At 46.3% G+C, this 20,778-nt stretch overlaps 3 protein-coding genes across 14 annotated transcripts in view; 1 reads left to right on the top strand and 2 right to left on the bottom strand.

Moving 5' to 3' along the window:
- The window catches only part of prss56 (serine protease 56), a 16,669-nt gene extending 8,570 nt beyond the window's left edge, over positions 1-8,099 (bottom strand). For 2 of the 3 annotated variants that reach the window (XM_088395370.1, XM_088395372.1), the window contains exons 1-14: positions 7,925-8,099; positions 7,437-7,756; positions 7,230-7,377; positions 7,010-7,096; positions 6,286-6,470; positions 5,855-6,044; positions 5,555-5,714; positions 5,353-5,457; positions 5,130-5,249; positions 4,885-5,066; positions 4,162-4,324; positions 3,573-3,718; positions 2,979-3,092; positions 869-983 (exon numbers count right to left, since the gene is read on the bottom strand). The gene's annotated coding sequence lies outside the window, so the exon portion shown is untranslated. Of the gene's footprint in view, positions 1-868; positions 984-1,170; positions 2,949-2,978; positions 3,093-3,572; positions 3,719-4,161; positions 4,325-4,884; positions 5,067-5,129; positions 5,250-5,352; positions 5,458-5,554; positions 5,715-5,854; positions 6,045-6,285; positions 6,471-7,009; positions 7,097-7,229; positions 7,378-7,436; positions 7,757-7,924 lie in introns of those variants that run through there. The other variant, XM_088395371.1, reaches the window with a different exon arrangement.
- Positions 1-9,287, top strand: part of vwa5b2 (von Willebrand factor A domain containing 5B2) — a 9,763-nt gene extending 476 nt beyond the window's left edge. For 4 of the 6 annotated variants that reach the window (XM_088395358.1, XM_088395361.1, XM_088395360.1 and 1 more), the window contains 21 exons: positions 851-1,015; positions 1,157-1,357; positions 1,436-1,658; positions 1,830-1,990; positions 2,310-2,441; positions 2,519-2,643; positions 2,714-2,890; positions 2,992-3,102; positions 3,506-3,708; positions 4,193-4,307; positions 4,400-4,585; positions 4,824-5,019; positions 5,143-5,468; positions 5,571-5,781; positions 5,862-6,200; positions 6,301-6,438; positions 6,539-6,667; positions 6,734-6,784; positions 7,037-7,136; positions 7,239-7,359; positions 7,451-9,286. In XM_088395358.1, coding sequence (XP_088251484.1) covers positions 877-1,015; positions 1,157-1,357; positions 1,436-1,658; positions 1,830-1,990; positions 2,310-2,441; positions 2,519-2,643; positions 2,714-2,890; positions 2,992-3,102; positions 3,506-3,708; positions 4,193-4,307; positions 4,400-4,585; positions 4,824-5,019; positions 5,143-5,468; positions 5,571-5,781; positions 5,862-6,200; positions 6,301-6,438; positions 6,539-6,667; positions 6,734-6,784; positions 7,037-7,136; positions 7,239-7,359; positions 7,451-8,203 — 4,137 coding nt within the window. In that variant the 5' untranslated portion in view covers positions 851-876 and the 3' untranslated portion in view covers positions 8,204-9,286. Of the gene's footprint in view, positions 1-850; positions 1,016-1,156; positions 1,358-1,435; positions 1,659-1,829; positions 1,991-2,309; positions 2,442-2,518; positions 2,644-2,713; positions 2,891-2,991; positions 3,103-3,505; positions 3,709-4,192; positions 4,308-4,399; positions 4,586-4,823; positions 5,020-5,142; positions 5,469-5,570; positions 5,782-5,861; positions 6,201-6,300; positions 6,439-6,538; positions 6,668-6,733; positions 6,785-7,036; positions 7,137-7,238; positions 7,360-7,450 lie in introns of all 6 variants that reach the window. The other 2 variants (XM_088395363.1, XM_088395362.1) reach the window with 2 other exon arrangements.
- On the bottom strand, positions 8,960-20,778 carry zfyve9a (zinc finger, FYVE domain containing 9a). 5 transcript variants are annotated; one of them, XM_088395367.1, is made up of 19 exons: positions 20,479-20,778; positions 17,359-17,456; positions 17,150-17,258; positions 15,258-16,369; positions 14,299-14,452; positions 13,820-14,002; positions 13,581-13,732; positions 13,348-13,456; positions 12,832-12,954; positions 12,524-12,679; positions 12,207-12,431; positions 12,050-12,132; positions 11,856-11,960; positions 11,345-11,495; positions 11,195-11,275; positions 10,932-11,094; positions 10,472-10,577; positions 10,188-10,364; positions 9,319-10,022 (listed from the first exon to the last, which is right to left on the bottom strand). In XM_088395367.1, the coding sequence occupies exons 3-19, from the start codon at positions 17,217-17,219 to the stop codon at positions 9,861-9,863; spliced, it is 3,312 nt and encodes a 1,103-aa protein (XP_088251493.1). In that variant the 5' UTR covers positions 17,220-17,258; positions 17,359-17,456; positions 20,479-20,778; the 3' UTR covers positions 9,319-9,860. The 5 variants fall into 5 exon arrangements, with proteins under 5 accessions (XP_088251490.1, XP_088251493.1, XP_088251491.1 ...); XM_088395365.1 differs by having other exon boundaries at positions 13,327-13,456; positions 20,479-20,777; XM_088395369.1 differs by having other exon boundaries at positions 13,327-13,456; positions 14,353-14,452; positions 20,479-20,776.

Here is a 20,778-nt window from a genome sequence, read left to right as displayed (position 1 = left end):
TATTTTGTGGACTACTTTATGTCAGATGTCATCTATGTATTTTTTTTCCAGAGACATTCATAATTATGAAAAATAATTTCATGTATGTATAAGTGTATTATATTACAGCCTGAAATATTAATATACTTTGCCACATTGCTGTATTTGCCCAGGACCACTATATTGTCAAGAAAAGACAGAGGAAAAAAAATCTATAAATCTATTTATCTATAAATAATATCTGTTCAAAAATTGTTATCTCAGCACACATTTTCTGCTCAATGAAATTGGAAAAAAAAAATTTGAGTGATTTGATGAACTAGCCAATTAGGTGTGTTTCATTTAGCCTTACTTGAGCAAAGCAGGCATTTGTTTGCTTGTTACGAGGTGAGAGAACAGTAGCCAGATGGAGGCTGTTGATCTTGTTTGAAAGCTAGACGTGAAAAAGCCCATTACTTGGACCACAGCAAACACACACACACATGAACCCGTGTCATCGATACACACTCTCACTGATATGCTATACTAAAAGTCAGGCAGAATTATTGCACGCACTTTTGGTTGGTATGTTCGCTTCCGTCGTCATCGTGACGTGAAGGACGAGTGCGTCCGCGGCTGTGGACATGCATACAGGTTACCCGTCGTTATACGTGAGACATTAGTGAGTGTTGACCTGCAGTGTTAATGATTGACAGAGCTTCTCACACAAAACTACTGGTTGCTAAGCAGCTGAGGAAAAGGAGTTACATGTCCTTTGTACATGTAAAAAAATATCTGACATGCATATTGCATAGTTTCAAAATGATTATATATTGTTTGGTTTATCTTCTGGAAATTGTGGTTCATTCATAATGCACATGTTTGCGTTCAGAGGTGTTGGTACCCTGACCTGAGAAGATGGTGGGACTGAGGAACCGTTCCACGTGGGATCCTCTGCTGCTTAAGTCGTCCTGCATCAAATCCTGTGCCGTCGGCTGCTCCTTGGGCATCACTTCACACCTCACCTACACCAATGCAGACAAAGAGCCCGTTGAAGGTGAGCTTTGGGAGCAAATTCTTTATCAAGTATTGTGGGATGCTCATGTGAAGCAAAAAGGGAAGCAGAAAATTATTAAATTATGTACGAGCTGCCCATATAAAGCAAATGGACTTGACCCATGTCTTGTATGCTACACAGGTGTGTTTGTGTACCCTCTGAAAGAAAAGGAAGTTGTGGTTGGCTTCGAGGCGGCCATTGCAGGACGTCTTATGGGCGTCCAGATTCAGAACCGAGGCAAGCTAAAGGACTGCTGCATGGACTGCGGCCTTGGATCTTCTGCCGAGGGTCGTGAATGGAACTGCTGCAGGAGCTCCGGCTTGGACATGCAATGCACCAATGGTGAGCATATTGGCCAAGGAACAGTCAGCAACTCTATTTTGTTCTGTTAAAGCTTGAAATCCTGTTTTGGTCTTTCAGGTCATCTTATCCTGGATGAAGACCTAGAAAGAAATACCTTCATCGTAGGAACAGGGGTTATTGGACCAATGGATATAGTGTCCATCATCATGAAGACCTCACTGGAACTGCCTACATTAGAAAATGGAGCAATCCATATTGTCTACCCGACGTTACTGACACCCATCGTCACGCATATGACGGCAAGCAAGAGTGAAAATGCTGGCAAATCAGAAGAAACCGGGTAATCAAACCTTTACGCATTTATTGTGGCGCCCCCTGGAGGCCACGACACCCTTACATTTTCCTATATTGTTTAAGTGCCAATTAGACCTCACAGGATAAATTGTGCAGGTGTAGCACTAGCTAGCTAATAGCTATGTAGCTTCTGAAATCATCCAATCTCCATCTTCAGACCAACCAGCTGTTTTAGTGCCACGTCAGGAAAACAGGACCGGGTTCTTGATTCTGAGCAGCAGTACTGTGCGCATGCCATCTTCAGCAGTCCATCTGCCACTTTGGCTCCTTATGAACTCAACTTCCAACTCCTGGTTCGAGGGGCTTGTCTGCTAGCCGGTATGTGCTTGTATTTTGCTTATATGAAGTACTTTGAGATAGAAGTGACTCAACACACTTTAATATAAGGTTGAATGACACCTTGATGTACTTTAGCCTTTCAGTCCACAAGCTAAATGCTAATTAGCATCTATGTTGTGGTGCTTTGACCCTTTAAGTAGAGGAGTGACAACAAACTGTCACACAGTCATGCATTCTTTATCCTCTGCATAGAGAAAGCGGAAGGTGCCAATTTCAATACTTCTGCTTTGTTATTCTGAATCCAGCTCTTTTGTTAAAAAAAAAAAAATCTTTACTTTTCCTTTTATCCTAAATTGAGGACTGGAGAGCCCCACCCATGCCCTGAGAGCAGATGCTGACCCCAGCGCCCAAAGTGCCTCCTCCACCTACATCACCTTAGCCCAGGAGCATCCCTATGACAGACACATAGAGATCATCCTGCACCTCAGCGGTGAGGAACAAAACGTTTTTTCCATCCTCCTCCCTAACTGTCGTCTTCTGTGACTATGGAAAGTGATTTTGTCACAGAACCCCACAGCCCGCTGGTCATAATCGAGAACGGAAGGCTTTCCTTTAGCCAGTATGAACAGCACATCTTCTCTCGACGTGACTTCATTCGCCACACCCGTAAAGATCCTGAACCTGAGAGGAAGGTGAGCGCATCCCACATGACCTTTCCTCCGTTTTGGCAAACTGCTTTTGAATTAATTCATGCTTGTGCAGGTGGAGTTTGTGCGGAAGCGGTACCACAAGGACATCCTAAACAACCCGGTGCTGATGCTCAATTTCTGTCCCGATTTCTTGGGGGAGCCTCTGGAGGTGAACAAAGCCACCAGAGAAATATTATTTCTTGTCGACTGGAGTGGCGGCACGAGTGGGACCAACATCCGTCGCGTCAAAGTAAGCATTGGCCTGTTACTTAAATAATTCTTCATTACCTCGAGCGATCATAGTATGATCATTCTAAAAATATTATTGATTGATTTACTGTGGTCTAACAGGAAGCCCTGGTGGTTGCGTTGAAGAGTCTTCCTTCAGGCACCCTGCTCAACGTTGTCGGCTTCAGCACCCCCATGAAACCGCTGTTCACTGCCAGCAAACTCTGCACAGATGTCAGTTTGAATTTTTTCAAAAGCCTGGAGGGCTCAGGGGGGGTAGTGTTTCCTGAAGACAGATGTTTTCCAATCAGGCAGGACGCCCCGTTTGACTGTCCGCTTCTTTAATCAGGCAATAGGTCAATTCTTTGGGTTGCCTTAGTAGCAGAGTATCAGGTTCAATCGAGATGAGGGCAAACAGTATTTTCACGGTCACCTGAGCATATGGTGACCTTTCATGCATTTTCAGCTCGCCAGTAAGGTGTCCTTTCCAAACCTTCTCATCAAGCATGTTTGCCTTTACTTTATTACTCAAGGTCTGATTCAATTACTTTTTTTTGACCCTCACTATGTAATCGGGGCAGTCAATTTATGTTTGCCGAAAATTTGCGACTGTTGCTTTTGAGCGTCTGTGTTTCAGGTTACGCTGATGCAGGCCTATGAGTACGTTCAAAGGATGAGAGTGAACATGCGAGGTGTCAACCTACTGGGGGTGCTGTCTTGGGTGTACCAGCAGCCAATGCAGCGCACGTACCCTCGCCAGATCTTCATCATTACGGACGGCTCCAAAAGCAACGTGGCCAAAGTTTTGGAGCTGGTTCGTAGGAATACATGCGCTGGCAGGTATTCATTGCTGTCAAAGAAAATCCACAATAGCACTTTAGAAGTAAAAGAAAACAATTGTGGAATCCATGGAAACAGAGTGGAAAATGTGTGTGTGGGATGAAATGAATACACCACAAAGGGGAGGGACGGGCTGGAGTAGTTTTCAGCCCCGCCCATTAATCCCGTTAAGTGCTGTGCAATAAAAATCACAGCCCCTTCCACATCTCTCTCAGCGATGTACAATAACATTTATCCCTCATTAGTATTCTGCTCTAATACTGACTTTCCTCACAGAATCTGGATAGCCTCTTTGAAATCGATATACTTGACATAATTACACGTTGTTTTCCTTTTTAATTCATGCAATTAATTATTGTGAGGAAGATAGAGTATGATGTTTTTTTTTTTAGATAGTACCTCTGTGGCTGTATCAGTTAGAAGGGATCGTTTTTATATTTTGTGTACACGTACCAAAATGAAGTCTTCCACATCATCCCTGCAGATGCTTTGGCTTGGGCCTTGGTTCCCAAGCATGTAGGCGACTGCTGCAAGGCGTCGCCAAGCTGACAGGAGGCACTACAGAGTTTTTGGTGGATGAGGAAAGACTTCAGCCCAAGGTCTGTAGCACTGCCACCTAGTGGGGAAATTTTATTTGCTGTACTGTGTTTCGTTTGATCACTTGTGGTATTTCACACTAATTCTCTATCAGCTCATCAAGTCACTGAAAAAAGCCCTCGAGCCTGTGCTGACCGATGTGCGGATTGACTGGTACCTGCCTGAAAACATGGAGGCCCTTCTTTCGCCCAATGAAATCCCGGCGCTCTACCCAGGGAATCGTCTTATTGGATATTGCACGCTCTATGACGTGACAACTTTTAAAGCCAAAAAGACAGAGGTGTTTAAATATTTAATGGTTTATGTTATGTGTGAATGCTGAATGAAGCTCCTCGATTTCATCAGATGGCAGAAAATCACTACTTTTGTCTAAATGAAGCTCCTCAATTTACCTTAGTTCTTTTGCGCCATAATATGGCAGTAAATCATCAACTCACTTCATCTTCATTTTTTTTTTTTTTTTTTAAATAGATATTTATTTCTGCCAACTTTCTGAAATGCATATATCTATGTTTCAGTGCGGCTCCAAAGGTGTACATAACGCCTCAATTTTTAGCCCATCAAATGACGACATTTCACCTCCAACTTCCGAGCTCATGCCTGCGGTGACTTGTCCAGACGGTAACGACCTCGAGGAGGCGCTGAGAGAAATTTCCAGAGAAATCTCCTCGGAGTTCTCCTGTGCCAAAGACGTGGACCCCGACTCCAGCGCAGGCCAGTCATTGTTCCGAGAGTTACGAAGGGGTGCACATTTAATTTCCCTGAGAAGATAAAATGGGGAATTTTGGAAATATTTCAAAATATCGTGTCGTATCTTGCCTTACGTGCACTCTACAGGTGGAGAGGTAGAGTGGTCCAGCGACGTGAGGACGAGAATCCAGGAGAGCTCCTACATCCAAGAGCAGTACGTCCTCACCCGTTGTTCCGTCAGTAGCGAGCGGAGTCTACCCACACACGTAGAGGCCTCGTCAAGTTGCGAAGCTACGAGCCGGGGTTATCTACCTGACCCGATGCCGTCTGCTCCGCTGCTGGACACGGGATCTTTACCTCAAGGTCTTGAGAAGATACCCGGTCCAGAAGAGCGCTCATCTTTGTCTCGCTGGGCTGACTCAGCGTGGCCGCAGAATCTCTTAGCTAACACTGCTGACAACTCTGGGAAAAAGGTGAATATTTTTACGGATAAATGTTCTAAATCCAGATGTGGCATCTAAACTTGGATAAAAAAAAATTAAATGTAGGAGTTCTTTACTTGGTTAAATCTTCAGGACGAATCACATTGGAGACAAAAATCGCTGGCCCGTTCAACCATGGCAGCGAGAAGCTTCTCATCGCCACAGGGTGAGCTGGAGATGCATCGCCTCAGGAGAGCTCTGGAAAGGGTCTCCTTCAACCAAACTCTAGGAGGAAGGCTAGATGAAAGTGATGGAGAGACAAAGCCGCCAGAGACGCTATCTCACAGAAGCCTGAATGACTCCAGTCAGTAAATGATCAGTTGTTTTTTCAATCATTAAAAATCACAGAACCAATTCAACCTGTTTCTCTCTCTCACCCCACAGGTGGACTCCTTTTCCCCGCCTCTCCTCTGGACTGGGACAACTTCACAGATCCAGAGTACCTCTTCACCGCAGTCCCCCTGGAGGATCCTCAACCGGGTCAATGTCGCTCCCTCATTCACGGCCTTCTAGGTGGCAGACCTGTGTCCTGGGAGGTCACCGTGAACCTGGCCCACCTCTTGATCCCTGAAGAGCAGAGGGCAACAGTTGGGGAAGGGTGCACAAGTAAAGGAGGAGGAAAAGAAAGGGAATCTTGGGAGGAGATCATTCACCAGCTGACGGCTCGTTCTGTCATACGAGACTTTGAGAAAATGGCAGAGAGGGAGAGCCAAACGGGACACGGTTAAGTTGAAACATTTTAATACTACAATAAGATCCTTTTTCACATTCGAAAATATACATACTGTATACTTGCAACTATACTCACAATGTATGTCTTAAGGTTCAGCTAAGCGGTACCGTGTGAAGGCCATCCAGACCAGTAAGCATTGCAACATCGTCTGCATGTACACTGCCTTCTCCATAATTGACAGCAACTCCAGGAAAGGCTTTCAGAATGACACGGAGGTCCACGATTCAGGTATGCAAACGATTCTCCAGCACTGGGTACACCTGCGCAACAAAACAAGTTCCAGTAGAATCAAAAATACTTTTACAGCCCAGTAAATTTCTGTGTTTAGAGATACTCCCAGGAAGTAGCCGCAGTTCCCACTCAGACAGTCGCAGAAGCAAAACTTATTCTGTAGGTCTGGGCAGAAGACCCATGAGCAGAGACTGTGAAGAGGGTGAGGACACATTGAACTCTACAGGTAGACGGAATTAATCGAAATGCTTATTGAGTTTGGCAAGACATCCACCGTGTCTTTGTTTCTCAGACAAGGATGACACTCCTACCTCACCGTGTAGCCTTACATCCTGGGACTCTAGTAAGTGCTAGATCTTCATTGTATGTGCTAAACTGCCCCCTGGTGGTCACATGAGGGCAAAGCACACCACTATCCCCATTCAGTTCCAAAGATGCACACTAATTGTTCTTTATTTTGAAATTATTTGATTTGATTGATAACAACAATGATAGAAAAAACAATCCTACAGTACAGTACTTGAGAATGACTTCAATTTATTAGGCACTGTTCTTCGATGTGTCTCACCTTGTTTGATTCAAACTGCTGTCCCAGACGTCCCCAGTGCTGCTGCCTCAGTAACAACAGGTCCGTCCTCCACTCGTTCTCAGCGATCTATAGAGAGCAAGTCGATGGAGAGCTTCTTTGGCACCAGGTAAAGCAACGTAGTAGTCATGTCAAAGTTTGACGTGGAAAGTGAACAGCATCCCTATGTTACCAAAAAGTGCTCTCTCCACATAACTCGTACCGTCTCAAGGTTTCCCCTTGGCAGACTCAGATCCTCCATTTCATCAGGACGACAGGTTGCTCTCAAGTCACACTGCCTGTCCGCAGAGACTGACAAACCTGAGAATGAAGCTCCAGACTACCTGCCCCTGGTGAGTCATATAACGAACCTACAGAGGAATGTCAAAAGTTTCAATTCCATGAAGCAAACAATTCCTTGTTGTCTTACCTGGTTTGTCTTAGGTTCGCCTTCAGCTGGCTTCGGGAGCTTTTCGGCTCACTGAGATGTACGCCGACTGTGTCCAGATCCCCTTGGACCGCCTGAAGAGGGCTTCCCCCTACATCCTTCACCGCCGCAGCCTAAGCCCGCCTTTCCGTTGTGCGTCTCCTAGCGCTCCATCTTTATCCTCCTCCACCAAACCGCCCAGTCAACACCACGTAACCTTTTCACCCTCCTCCTGCTCCCTCACCAAAACAACCGCGCCGCCCTTCCACCACACGCCAGACGACACGCCTCTGATGCTGGAAGCCAGACCTCGACGAAGACACCTGTGGGACAGAGACCCCGTCATCTTATCCCCAGATCTCCCTAGTTCTGAGGAAGGCTCCCTGGAGCTACCAGCCAGCAACTCTCCAGGCCAGAGTCATGGACAGGCAGATAGCGGTCGCGGGTCAGAGACGGATGTATGTGAGGGATCTTTACTGGAGCCCCCTTACCTCCAGGTAAGCAGCCAATTGGCTCAAGATGACCCGGAGGGCTCGAGCTGGGCGACTGCAGTAGCTCTGGCCTGGCTGGAGCACCGCTGCGCGGGATATTTCATGGAGTGGGAGCTGGTGGCAGCAAAAGCTGACTTCTGGCTCCGTGGCCAGGAGCTGCCTGAGGGTGTAGACCTGGCCGGGTTGAGGGGGGCCGCCAGACAGCTGTTTCTGCTGCTGCGCCACTGGGATGAGAACATCAAATTCAACATGCTGTGTTATAACCCCAATAATATGTGAGGCAATCTCCTCCAAAAGGTGGACTGTCTTGTGACGTGGACTCGAGTCACCTGTTTTGATGACTTGTCATTATTGTTGCCCCCCATGTTAGTTAGCCCCAAAGAGCCCAGCATACTCACGTGTGCAAGGAATCAGAATGATACTGCTATGTTTCCATTTGACCAAGGGAAGGAAACTTCTATATACACAAATCATCCTGCAATAGCAAATTTAATCAGAGATGGCTTAGTTTGTGTGCAAAAAAAATAATCCTATGAATTCGTACACGACTTGCATATTCAATTAAAAAAAAAAAAGTAAATAAATTGCTGACCAGTCTTATTTCCATGGTGCTAACAACAAATTGAATGCTAAATTATAAGACGTGAAAACGTGGCACAGAAATATGTAAATATACAACTCAGGTTTAATTTATGCAAGAATAGATTTGGAGTGAAAAAAATACAAATCACCTGACCAGCGCAAATTAAGAGGACAAACTACCATCCATGCTTCTAGTCTAACAGTTCTTTAACCATCCAATGATGTCCCATAAAATAAGTGATTTTTCCAACATAAAACATTTCTATCCAAAAAGGATGCTAAAAAAGAAATATTACATTTTTAAATAGTTTTACATTTATTTGACAAACTACTCATTTTTGTAGAATATAATATTTATATTTCCATATTGCGAAGGGTAGAGGAAATATACAGGGCTCTGGACCTTTTTTCGAATGGATATTTAAGATCATAGAAAAATATTTTTGCACAATATGCAAATGCAAAGCTGACCTTTTATTTCCTCTTCATGGTTGTAGACTGTGTGCATGCAAAGAAACAGATAGCTCAAATGCTACATGCTAATCCGTGATGATTGGAGTGGACATACTGAGTTGGATCGACAACAGCAGACATGAGTAAGCACCTGATTGTCTTGGCGAGTGGAGATTCTGACGGCAATTTGGCTTTAATAAAGTCCTTCTCAAGATGGAAGCTGTACAGAAACATAAAAAGGTAAGGAATACATTCTCACAGCGTTTCAGCCAGGTCCATGTCGCAGGGCAGACTAACTTTCCACAAACTATACAACACATTCAAGCTTCGTCTTACAGCTTCACAAACACTCCCAGAGATGGCTTAGAATCCAGTGCACTGTTTCTGCATTTTATTTCATTTATATATATATATATATATATAGATATATGTATATATTTTTTACATCTTTGTGATTAAGACAACATCGAAACAGTGTTTGTCTCGCTTTTTCCCTCCAAACGGCTGATGAGTAATAAAGCATTGGAAACTGTAGTCTAATCATCAGCATTGTTCTGATTGTTTTGTGTGTATGTGTGTGTGTGTGTGTGTGTGTGTGTGTGTGTGTAATCTCTGGAGGCTACAAGCTGCTTTTTCTGCCAACACACATACAAAATGTACATAGAGTCAATGCATGTGGTGATTGAGTGGTAAAGCTTTTACGATGAAATCAACCCAAAAAAGCAGGCACTGAGCACCGGGTGCAAGAGAGGGGGGAAAAAATAAAATAAAAAAGGGCATCTGGTGCATCTGCTGTAGTCAGCAAGGTCCAAGTGCTTGGCCATAAGTCTTTGGAGCTACATGACGCCACCTGACAGTCAAATCGGACTCAACTCACATTTGGAAAAGCCACCTTGAGTTTTTAGGAGATGATCTCCAGGATGTAGAAAACCAGCTCCATGACCACAGGGCCCTCGCTGAGCAGGCAGGCTCCGCCGTGGATGACGGGAATTAGCGCGCTATCCAGGTCGCTCAGGTACGTAGGAGGAAGAGGCTGCCCGTTGCTCCCTGCCAGGTAACCCACCTGGGAAAGGCATCGGGTTACAATGGCTTTTAAAACGTGCATTTCTCCTTTATTGAAATCACAAGTAATCACTCCGAGTAGTGTATGTGCACCACCAGAATGTGAGCGTGAATGGCTAAGGAGGAGAAAGACGATAGAAAAGAGAGGGATGGATGGATGTACTACCTGGTCTGAGTCGAGCGTGACTCGCAGGCCCAGCTTGGCCATGCCGTCCTCCTTGAGCAGCTTGAGGTGCGGGCACAGCGCCATGCAGAAGGCCCGCGCCACGTTTTCTGTCAGGCGGCTGTGGTCGGCCGGGTCGCTCAGGCCATTGGGCTGATCGTCGCTCTGGAGGAAAAACACCTAGCGTAGAGGGAGTGAGGTTTTGTGTTTTTATCAGACAAAAGATGAAGAAAAATAGAGATATGCATTTTCATAGAATGCCTTCTGTCATCCGTCCTTTTCTGTACCTCTGTCCAGCGGATCACTTTGCCGTTGGCCTTGAACTCGGAGCCGTGGAAAATCTTCACGCTGGCTATGGACTCCATCGACTTGCCGTCGATGGGACTGATAACACTGAAATGTAGTAGTGTTGTTGATTTGGGGTTATGAGGTCATTCATTAGATGCGGGTATAAAGTACACCAAGTAACTGACAACTAATTGATTTTTAAAAAAGGAAAAAAAAACCCAATGATCAACATTAGGCCTATTTTCTAGCATGTTTAGAAACAAACCAATAACTGAATCATAAATAAATGTGTGCATTTTCTGCATTATCAATCGAGGAAAAATATGCTGTTTTGAATGGAGGAATGAAAATTGAAGAAAAAAAAAAAGTTTGCTTATTCATGGGAGACAAAGAGAAAAAAACATCAAACCCTTCTGTGTGCCACTCTGTTGTCTTTGAAAAGACCCACGGTGGTCTCACCCCTTGTTGAAGTCATGGTCGTCATCTGTCCACTGGACATGCACCAACTCCTGGTTGTCCTCTTGTTCTGCTTTACCGCATGTGATGGTGAAGTCCTTCATATCCTTCAGTGCTTGCCGTAGAGCGTCCATTGTCTCTGCCGTGATTTGGATCAAGACACCATCTAAGAAAGGAGATGCAAGTAAGGCGTGTCATGAACAAATTCGTTTGGGTATAGGAAATAAATAAGTTGTAGCAGCCCCACAAACAACACGATCATTTACCTTCTACAATGCTAGTTTTGGCCAAGAAGCCCGACGAAGCCTTCAGGGCTCCGCTGAACACGAAGAAACATGCGCCCGTCACTGAAAAGCAAGCAGACGTGATAAGTGAGCGTAGAAGTCGGGATGAGGCGGTGTTTGTGTTTCGGGGACCTTTTCGCGGCTGATGATGGATGCTGATGGCCTGCGTCTGGTAGTTGCCGTCGTCGTTCTGCACGCACACCAAGTGCGAGTCGGCACGCTCGTTGAAGCACGCGCCCATTGCCAGCACGTGCTCGTTGGATTTGTTCATGGCCTTCATCAGCTGCAAAGACACACACACACCGATTAATAACTACAGTAAAACCATCAAAAGGCGTCGAGGAGCTCGTTTTTAAATCCCGTCAGATTAGCTGAATTCTTGCGAGGCGGACTAAAATGTGTAAATGTGGAGGGTTTATGAGGTGAAAAGAGGCTGTGTCGTGTGATTCAAAGCTGCCAGCAATTTGGAAATCTGCAGAATGCAAACTGAACAATTCATACCATGGTATAAAGAATATGAAATAAAAAATAGTGCTATCAATTATTTCTTCAAAAAATCCTGAAATATTTTATGAATAAGAAGCAGAAGTGTTCATATGTTAACATGATTTTTTGGCTCTTTAATGCATTGAGTCAGGCTGACCTCATTGTAGCGGTTGCTGGGGATCTTGATGCTTGTCTTCTTCACCGCCATGTCCACCACCAAGCCTTTGACCATCGGCAGCGAGTACTGGTAGTTGCGAAAGTCCTGTGGGACACATTGGCACGACGTGAGGGCACAAATTGTATCGCAGCAGTCTGGCACGGCGTGGTCAATTAATGAACATGAGGTCTTACAGCCAGCAGATTCATGATGGTGTGACCAGTCTCGCCGAAGAGTGGCTTCCGGAAGCGCACGCTGAACAGCGGGCACGGGTAAACTGCAACAAATTCAACCGTTGTCATACACGGACCTACTAAAGTTGTCATTAATAACGTGTCAAATGGTCCACACATCGGTACTCGGCGCCCAGCCGCAGCATGAGGCGGATGGGGAAGACCTTGGCCCAAGGTGTTTCCCATTTCTGGATGAGTATGCCGAAGAGGAAAGGCGGGTTGGGCAGCAGCAGGTCCTGCAGGGACTGGAAGGTGGGGTTTACGTAGAGGAAGCCACCGTGCTCCCTGCTGCCCAGGAAGCTCTGCGTGAAGAAGGAGTGGCTCAGGTGGCCCAGCACGTTGCCTGGAGGAGGAATTTCGGATTATAGATAACCAAGGAAGAAAACACAAATCTCTTCCTGTCTTTTTTCAGCCTTCTCAGTGCTGATGTCTTACCGCTGAGGGCCTCCTGGTAGAGCTGCACAAAGTGTTTGAAGATGTCCTTTGGGATGGTCTTCTCGTCAGGTAGACACTGGAGCAGAACCACAACCTCGGCCTGGCCTACGGCATGCATACCCTTTGTTGTCATGTACCAGCACTTCCTGTTGACGTCTGAGCAAAGAGGAAGAAGGATCTCAGTGGCTTGTTTACATCGTGGTGTGTAGTGTTACCTGTTTTGCTTGAAAAAGAAATGTTCTGTTTTTCAAAAATGTCAGTGACTAAATAGTCTTCCACTTCTGGAATGACTTATGATGCCGACTCACAGTTGACAAGCTTGACCATGGCGAGCAGGTTAGCATTGAGAACAAAGACCAGCGGGTCAGGGCCTCCCTCCTCCAGCTGCTGCATGAGGACCATCGCCGACGGACGCTCCTCCACTGCATAGTCTGAACGCGGGGTGAGAGTGTAACATCGCGTCAAAAAAAAGGTGGCCAGGACCCAGTAGAAAGTGTGAGAGTTCAGGTGGGTAAAAGTATCGGGACATACTCCACTTATTGGAGCGGTTGGATGTTAAATCTCTGATGTCACAATTTTGACAGCCATAATGTGACCTCCAAAGGTCTTTGTGTTCCTCATTTTGATTTATATAATGGCAGCTTTCACAAGCTATCTAAAAGAACTCTGTCCAAATACTTTTGTCCATCCAGTGAGGAACACGACCGTGCTGACTGCATGGCAACATAAAAGCACATAGAGGACACATGCATCATTGAGGAGATAGCAGGTGGTGGTGGGACGGTGAGGATGAGGGCAAGCACCTGTGATGTGGCCTCCCGTACCTCCTTTGACTCCGGTGGAAATGAGGATGGGAGGGAGTCCGTCCTCGGGGATCAAGCTGAGGGCACTGCCCAGCGGAGTGCCCAGCGGACCCATAGGGGCGGGCACCGCCTTGATGAGAGACAAAGAGAGAGGGGGGGCTATAAGGCGTGGACACACTGTGAAGAATAATCTTTGAAATGGCCGTAGGAGGTTTTTACTTGACACCAGTGATAGGTCCAACTTTTTTTTTTACCTCGACACCATCCGATCCCGAGGTTTTGTTTGCATTCGTTGAGATGCCGGTACGCTGCGAGACCACAGGAGCTTTCGGGGACTCTGCCTCGTCGCCATTCGGTAGGACGCCGTCCGCAAACCACACCCTTCTCTGCTCCCGTGTAAGAGATCCTGAACAAGATCATTTTTTGCGTTGGCGCCCACATTTGACCATTCAGTGCACTGTGAATGTTCTGGCGTTCGATTTGAAGGCCTTACCCTCGTTGCCAGGCGGCTTGAGGACACCCACCGGCACCATGACGGTAGGCGGCGGCGAGCCGAGTACGCCCGAGGCCTGGGCCTGTTGCAGGGGGGGGATGGTGGAGCAGTATTCGGCCGGGTTGTTGGGGTTGGGACTCTGATTGTTGCCGACCGTGACCTGAGAATCCGACAGCGTCGGAGCTGAGGGTTGAGGGTACAGCCATCATGAGTTATTACTGCAGTGGACAACAATGAACCTCATTCACCATTCAGAGTCACACACGTCGTTAAATCCTGCTTTTAAGACGATTAGCGCATTCACACAGGCTTTCCAACTTAGAAGTATCGGGTTCGGCTCGTATTATTAGGAGTAAGAGTAGCTTTTGATGTGATACCAGAACATAAGGTGAGCAGTGATTACTATCGAACTTGAAACGGAACCCACTGTGACACGTACATAATATAATGCTATTGCTGTTATTATGAGTTTTCCTCACATGTGGGTAAATTAAGCCCGTTGGGAACGGCTTCAAATGATGTTCCGCGCTCACCGCTGGTTAGGCCCGAATGACAGGTGACGCAGACACGAGCCTCCTTCCCGTCCATGTACCCCAATTTGCATCTCAGGCCGCAGCATGTGGCACAGAACACCTGGCATGGCAGAGGAAGCAGAAGTTGTCGTTTCGAGAGGTTTGCAAGGTCACAGAAGTGGACGTGTCAACCTATTGTGGGTCACGGCATAGAGAGTGTTTGTTTACTGCTGTGGGAATTTGCAGAGCAGATAGAATATTTTTTCCCAAGTGCGGTGTCAGCGACCACATGTCCGTGCCAACAGTGCTGTGCGGACACACTGCTGCACGTGTGCAGACAAACATTTAATCATTTGATTCACATCATTCATTTGATTAAAAATTGATATTTCAACTAAAGTTTTCCGCAAATACACCCCGCCAAAGCCTTGGAAAACAAATCAGCAACTACTTTTTATTTGGCTTTTTATTTTGCAGTGATTCCGAGGACACACAGAGAGGTCTCAGGGAGAAATAATTTCTCTCTGACACTTTTTAAAGAGGAAGGTCAAGACACAAAGGAGGCTGACATAAATCCTCAATCTCAAGACAATGTTGACGACAGACCAAAGCTACAGAAAGAAGAAATAACGCTGAGGCCTTGAGTTGGTTTCCTTGGCAATAGGAACAAGGTCATTTTCTTGAATGCGTCACTAGATTTTGTTCCATTTTTGAACTGATATTGTGGTTATTTCTACTTTCATTTGCAGTGTTGGATGACAGCACACATGATACCAAGCCGCAAATAAAACAAAAGAACCTGTCTGGAAACATTTCACCTTTTGACTGCTTTGTATTTCAAGTGTCTGTCTTCCAAACTCTCATGACTGCATTAGCTTTGTTTAGAGACGGACTTTGCCGTGTTCTGACCCCCCTTCCCTTCTTACCTTGCCACAGGCCCTGCAGTGGTGCCTCCTCTTGGTGAAAGTGAACTTGGCGTCGCACCTCATGCAGGCGGGGGCCTGCGCGTCGGGCACCCACACGGGAGCCACCTCACCCAGCGAGCTTGGGGACTTCCCGCCGATGGAACCGTGTTGCTGTCCTGCCTGAAGGTCGTTGTCCGGACTCTCCGAGCACAAGGCGAGAGGGGAATTCGGGAGGACCTCGACGCCGTTCACCGCCAAAGTCACCTCGGTCCCGCCGGGCGTCGTTTCGGGCGGCGTCGCCCTGCGGCCGTCCAGGTTCTTGTTCTTGCTACTGAGCTGATTCTGCACCTGACCCGCTAGAGGCTGCGGGATTTGGAGTTTGAGGCTGACGGGCTGCTTGGGTCGCGCCCCGCCATAGGGGACGCTGACCGGCTGCAGACGGCTGTTGTTCAGTTTCGTTCGAATACCGCCTGACGCCGCCACGTCAGCGCTCTCCTGCTTGCTCTCCTCCATCTCTTTCTCCTCTGTCACAGAGTCTTCCTTGGAGGGCACGGGCGAGGGAGAGAACCTCTCCTCCGCTTCATCGTCCAGTACGTTTAGGCGGCTCCCGTTCTCGGGTTGCAAGCCGTTGGGAAGGAGCTGCTCCGACTCAAGTCGAGAAACGGAGCAACAACCCGCCGCACCATTCAGAAGACTTTCTACCAGCTCGCCACTGTGTCTTTCTTGCGCAAAGTCCGGCGAACAGCCTTCTCCGTTCAATGTCGTGGGCTCCACGTGCGGATGAACTTTCTCGGCGGGAGCCCCTTCTTGCTCTAGTCCCACCTCGAAGGTGAAGCGGGACGCGGCGGAGGCGTCCCCTCGCTGCTCCTCGCAGGCCGTGTCGGGCGGCGGCGACCGGCTGTCCGTCCCCACCAATTTGCCGATGTTGGGCTGCGGCAGGGGCGGGCTGTGGACATCGGCCGGCTCGCCGCCCGTTGGTCTTTTGGGATCCGGGAGGGTCTTCAGCGGCTGCGGACTCTCCAGGGGGCTGAAGTCAGCGTGGGCCAGGGCGGGGTTTAGCGAGAGCAGGTGGGCAGGTGGCGCCAGAATCTGAGTCCACTTGGCGTCCGTGAGAAGAGGAGAGTCGGTCTCATCTGGCACAAGAGGAGAACGACATGTTTAGTGTTTGGAAACCCGTTTATCATATTTAGACATTTTCATATAACAGAACATATTTTTGTTATTAAGAACAGCAATAGCACAACAGCAATAAAGTCGTTTTCAGTCATTTTGCATGGCTTACTTTTCTTTATCCTGCACCATTATTGAAGTTTACATTTCAAGACAAGTTGTTACCTCATTTCTTTAACACCATCCTTCAATGCAGACATTAGATAGTTAACACTGTCACTAACCAAAACAGCAGCACTTATGTAAAGGGATTGCGCTGACGCTCGAAATGCTTCCTAAATTCATTTGGCGTTTATTCGAGGCAACGCTCGGTCATGCTGCTCTCCTCCCCAGACTGGAATGTGAGCTTGGCTGCTTTTGTTGTTGTTGCTGCGGCAACACACATACACACACAGAAGCACAGGCGTATTCCAAATATTGTGAACGTGTGAATCAGCAGCTTTCCTGTCACAATTGCTAGAATTAACCAGAATTAAACATGGATGTCACTCCATGATGCAAAAGTGTGTCTAAACTCTAGGGAATTTCTTAATTAGTTCTTTGGCCTGATTGCCCGACCTCCATCTTGTCATCCGAGAAGGTAGTAATAAAGTTGTTAGATGAGATGGGCATTAGATGGCAAAAAATGAATGTAATAAATTGTTCAAAAAATGATGTGCCAACAAACAAACACTGAGCATGTATCTGAATGCTTTCAACTTCTGATTCATGAGCCGATTAATTAATTCATCGACTGTGCTCACCTTCGTTCTGCTCAAACTCGTCTAACACCTTGTCCAGGTTGAAGGCCTCTGCTTGAAAATAATTCTCCATGGATCAGGAAGCTCCTCCTCCTCTGCAGCCAGCCTGAACCTTCGGAGAACGAGCAATGGGCATCCGTGACATATCTGCCACTGTCCTTCACACCACTGATTATAATTTTGTGTGTGTATACGCAAGTGCGTTGACTGACCTGCACGGAGGTCCTCCTCAGCAGTCACGGGCCGTTTGTGATCCAAGCATGCTTCCCCTCTCAGTGAACACTTGAGCCGCTATGGCAGGCGTCCACGCCTTGTTTAGGAGGAGAGAAAAAATGTCACGTTTTTTGCAATATTTTTTCTTTTATACCCAATATCTTTTTTTCGAAATATTTTTGGATTACTCGTCAAATATTTCATGGCCTTGTGTGTGTGTTTTCTGCAATTGTATTGTATTTTTGGTCTATTGTGTTTTTTTAGATCTATTTTTTGTAGTAAGCATTACTTTGAATCTTGTTTGATTGTCAAAGTGTCGCTAATACTTGACTTTTATCTTTTATCAACACTGTCACAAAACTGATACTTGTTTTTGTTTGGGCACTTGTCTATCTGTAATTTATCCATTTTTACACGTTTCTTGTATTCGTGCACTCTTGTACGCTGCTGTAAGAAGAAAATGTCCCCATTGTGGGATAAATAAAGTTATATCTAATCTAATTTTACATCTGTTCATCTCATGGGAGACTCTGGTCTGATGCTGGAAGTTCAAGCTTCCAAGAACAGTTTATTTCATCCAAGAGTGGCTAACTGGCGTGTGTGCTGCTCGGTCGATCGCACATGCGACATGAGTTTGAGCGGGATTAGCTGGCAAAATGAGCCGAGTTGGCTCATTTTTCCGCTCAGTTAAAGATGCCATGTAGCGCGTACACTTATCACGCACACTGCTGCACAAACATGCACGCTTGACTGACTGTCAATCAGCACACACACACACACAAACACAATGGTATGAGTGAGGGCACGGAGGATGAGTGTGATTATAATCCTGGAATAGGAAATGTGCGCACACACACTGACACAAACGCCACACATACACACTCGAACGCATATATATATACACAGGCTACGAAAAAAGGCCGCATTAAGATTTAATTTACCCGGAGAGGTCCTGAATAATGCCTGCTTTTATTTTTAGACGTTAAAGCACATATGACATCAAATTACATGCTGTCGACATTCATCTGGAGAGGCAGCAACCCCTTGAAAATGACAAGATAGAGTACACGACTTCACTCTCAGCTAGTTTGCTGTCAAAAAAAGACTAACGCAACAAGCAGACATCCCCCGCATGTTATGACACAATTCCTCCAGACAGCATTGCTACTTAGCTGGCTACAAAACTGACAGGAGATTCTTTCACGCAGAGATCCTGCAAAATCGCTTCACCGATGAAGACTTTCACACAAGGTAGGAGTTGGGATATTGTCACAACTATGTCTGCAAACAATGTGATGGCTTTACTGCCAGCGTCTGGTGTGATCTATAAACTAGTTGTCGGATAAAGGACGTTGGGGGCAAGGGAAGCAAGTGTTAAATTTCACACCTTTGTGCCCACATTGCAGAATTCACTCACAGACAAAGTTCTTGCAAGATTGGTAGATGGAATGAACATTTTTTAGGATAGTTGCTGAAGCCTATCATCTAAATTATTCAAAAAATGAGTGCACTTTTTTTTTTTTAACAAGTGCAAAGAGCAGGTGCTTGCTTTAGCTAGTGGCTATGTGTGCATGAGCCTGGTGGTTAACTTTGTTTAAACTCATATTACACATATGACATCATTATGGGAGTGAAGGAAATCACATTGTAAGTTAGAGGATTTGCTATATGCTGACGTGGACAGCTCCAAAATAGCTTCTTCCTGCTTTATTTTCTGGGCGGGTGCGCTCTATTTTTAATTTCTGCTGAATTATTTACAAGCACAGCGCTGCGTGTTGTCGAGTCGTGACAACAAAACTTCCTTCGGATGACTTTCGAGAAACACTTCCGGATTTTGTTTTATATCCTCCAGGAATGCGGATCCGCTTTTCACCCCCCGTCCCGACCAATGGAGCCTCGCACATCTTGGCAAAACTACAGCGAGCGCTTCCTGTCTCGGAGAATGGGGTGACATCATTTTCTAACCAAGTCACCGCCGCCCGACTGAGTGACACACTATGACGTCATTGTTTCCACCAAACAGCTCTGCAATACACTTTAATGCAAAATGAAATGTCATCTGATGATTCCATTAATCGATTCTAAAAACATTTGGTAGTGACAGAAAGAATGGAATGCTGCTGTGTCGACTTCCATGTGACAATGAAACAGAAAGGAAAACAGTCAGTTCAGTTCCTTCAAATGTCTCTTTGCTGAGTTCTGTGAGAAAGGCACTAGCGGATACATCATTTATTACTCTGATTCTGCAAATTTTGGGGGATCTCCTTGTGAAAGAGTCTCCTGATACTGCTTCCAAAGTTGTCAAATTGTCAGGTTGACTTCCATATCAATGACCATACGGAAAAAGGTAGGAAGTGCCAGCTTTTCTAGGCTGTGTGAAAGGGGCTTAAAGGTAAAAACAGACTTCTTCTTAACTTGGATTACCCCATAAAAATCCCCTGAGGGTTAAATACAGGTGATTCTACTAATAGACTGACACTAGAACAGTGTGGTTTTGAAACTACGTCCGACATGTTAAAACCAGTTTCGGAGATTTTCTTTTTTTAATCTTAACTCGTTGAATTAATTAGCTTGAGGTGCTAACTGCGTTTGGAAGTCCGTCCAATACTTAACTTGTCCAGTGCTCCTGTTTGTTTTGTGCTGAAACACGGCTAGAGTATCGCCTCACGGAGTTAGTAGGCAGGCTGCGTCAAAAAAAAAAAAAAAAAAAAAAGAATGAACCAAAATTAAACGCTATTTTTAGCCTCCGAGACTCCAACGTTCAGCGGAGCTGAGAACGCCAAGTGACCGTGTCGACCCGCCGCTCGGACGGACGGCCACCGAGTCGGTGCACGTCACCCAGAACGAACCAAGGAAAATGCTCCTACTATGTAATTTAAAATCCCCATAACTAATGTTATCTCAGATTTTAAATGTACATATTTGGTGAATATTTTCCCGAGGCTTGGTCGTATGTTGCGTAAATGCTAATAAGCTAGCTAAAACACCGCGACACCACCGCGACCCGCTCGGACTCCTGCGCCCGTCGGCGCCGCTGCAATGGCGGGGCAAGGTCGGAGCAACGTAGCGTAAATAAAAAACAGACATTCCTCGGGAACAAATGGAGGGAACTCACTCACCACTGCCATCACGGGAATCCTCATCGCAACGGAGGAGGAGGAAGAGAAGGAGGAGGCGACCCCTCGTCGTTGTCCGTCATAACTAATCGGCCTTCCCGGGCTACTTTTGCTCCGATAGTGTCCTCCTCCTCTTGGCGTCAGACTGCAGCGGCTACGGGGAGGGGTGGAGCAGGGGTGGTAGAGGGGGATGAGGCTAGTGTGTCCACTGGGAACCCAGCTGGGCCGAGCCTCAACACGCCACAGTCGGCAGTTCCACCATATATTATTTCTTTAAATGTGACATTTAATAGGGCGTCTCTA

The sequence above is a fragment of the Syngnathus floridae genome, chromosome 14 (genome assembly GCF_059516105.1).
Source record: "Syngnathus floridae isolate MCC-2025c chromosome 14, RoL_Sflo_1.0, whole genome shotgun sequence".
Taxonomy (NCBI): Eukaryota; Metazoa; Chordata; class Actinopteri; order Syngnathiformes; family Syngnathidae; genus Syngnathus; species Syngnathus floridae.
This window is presented reverse-complemented; position numbering and strand designations above follow the sequence as displayed.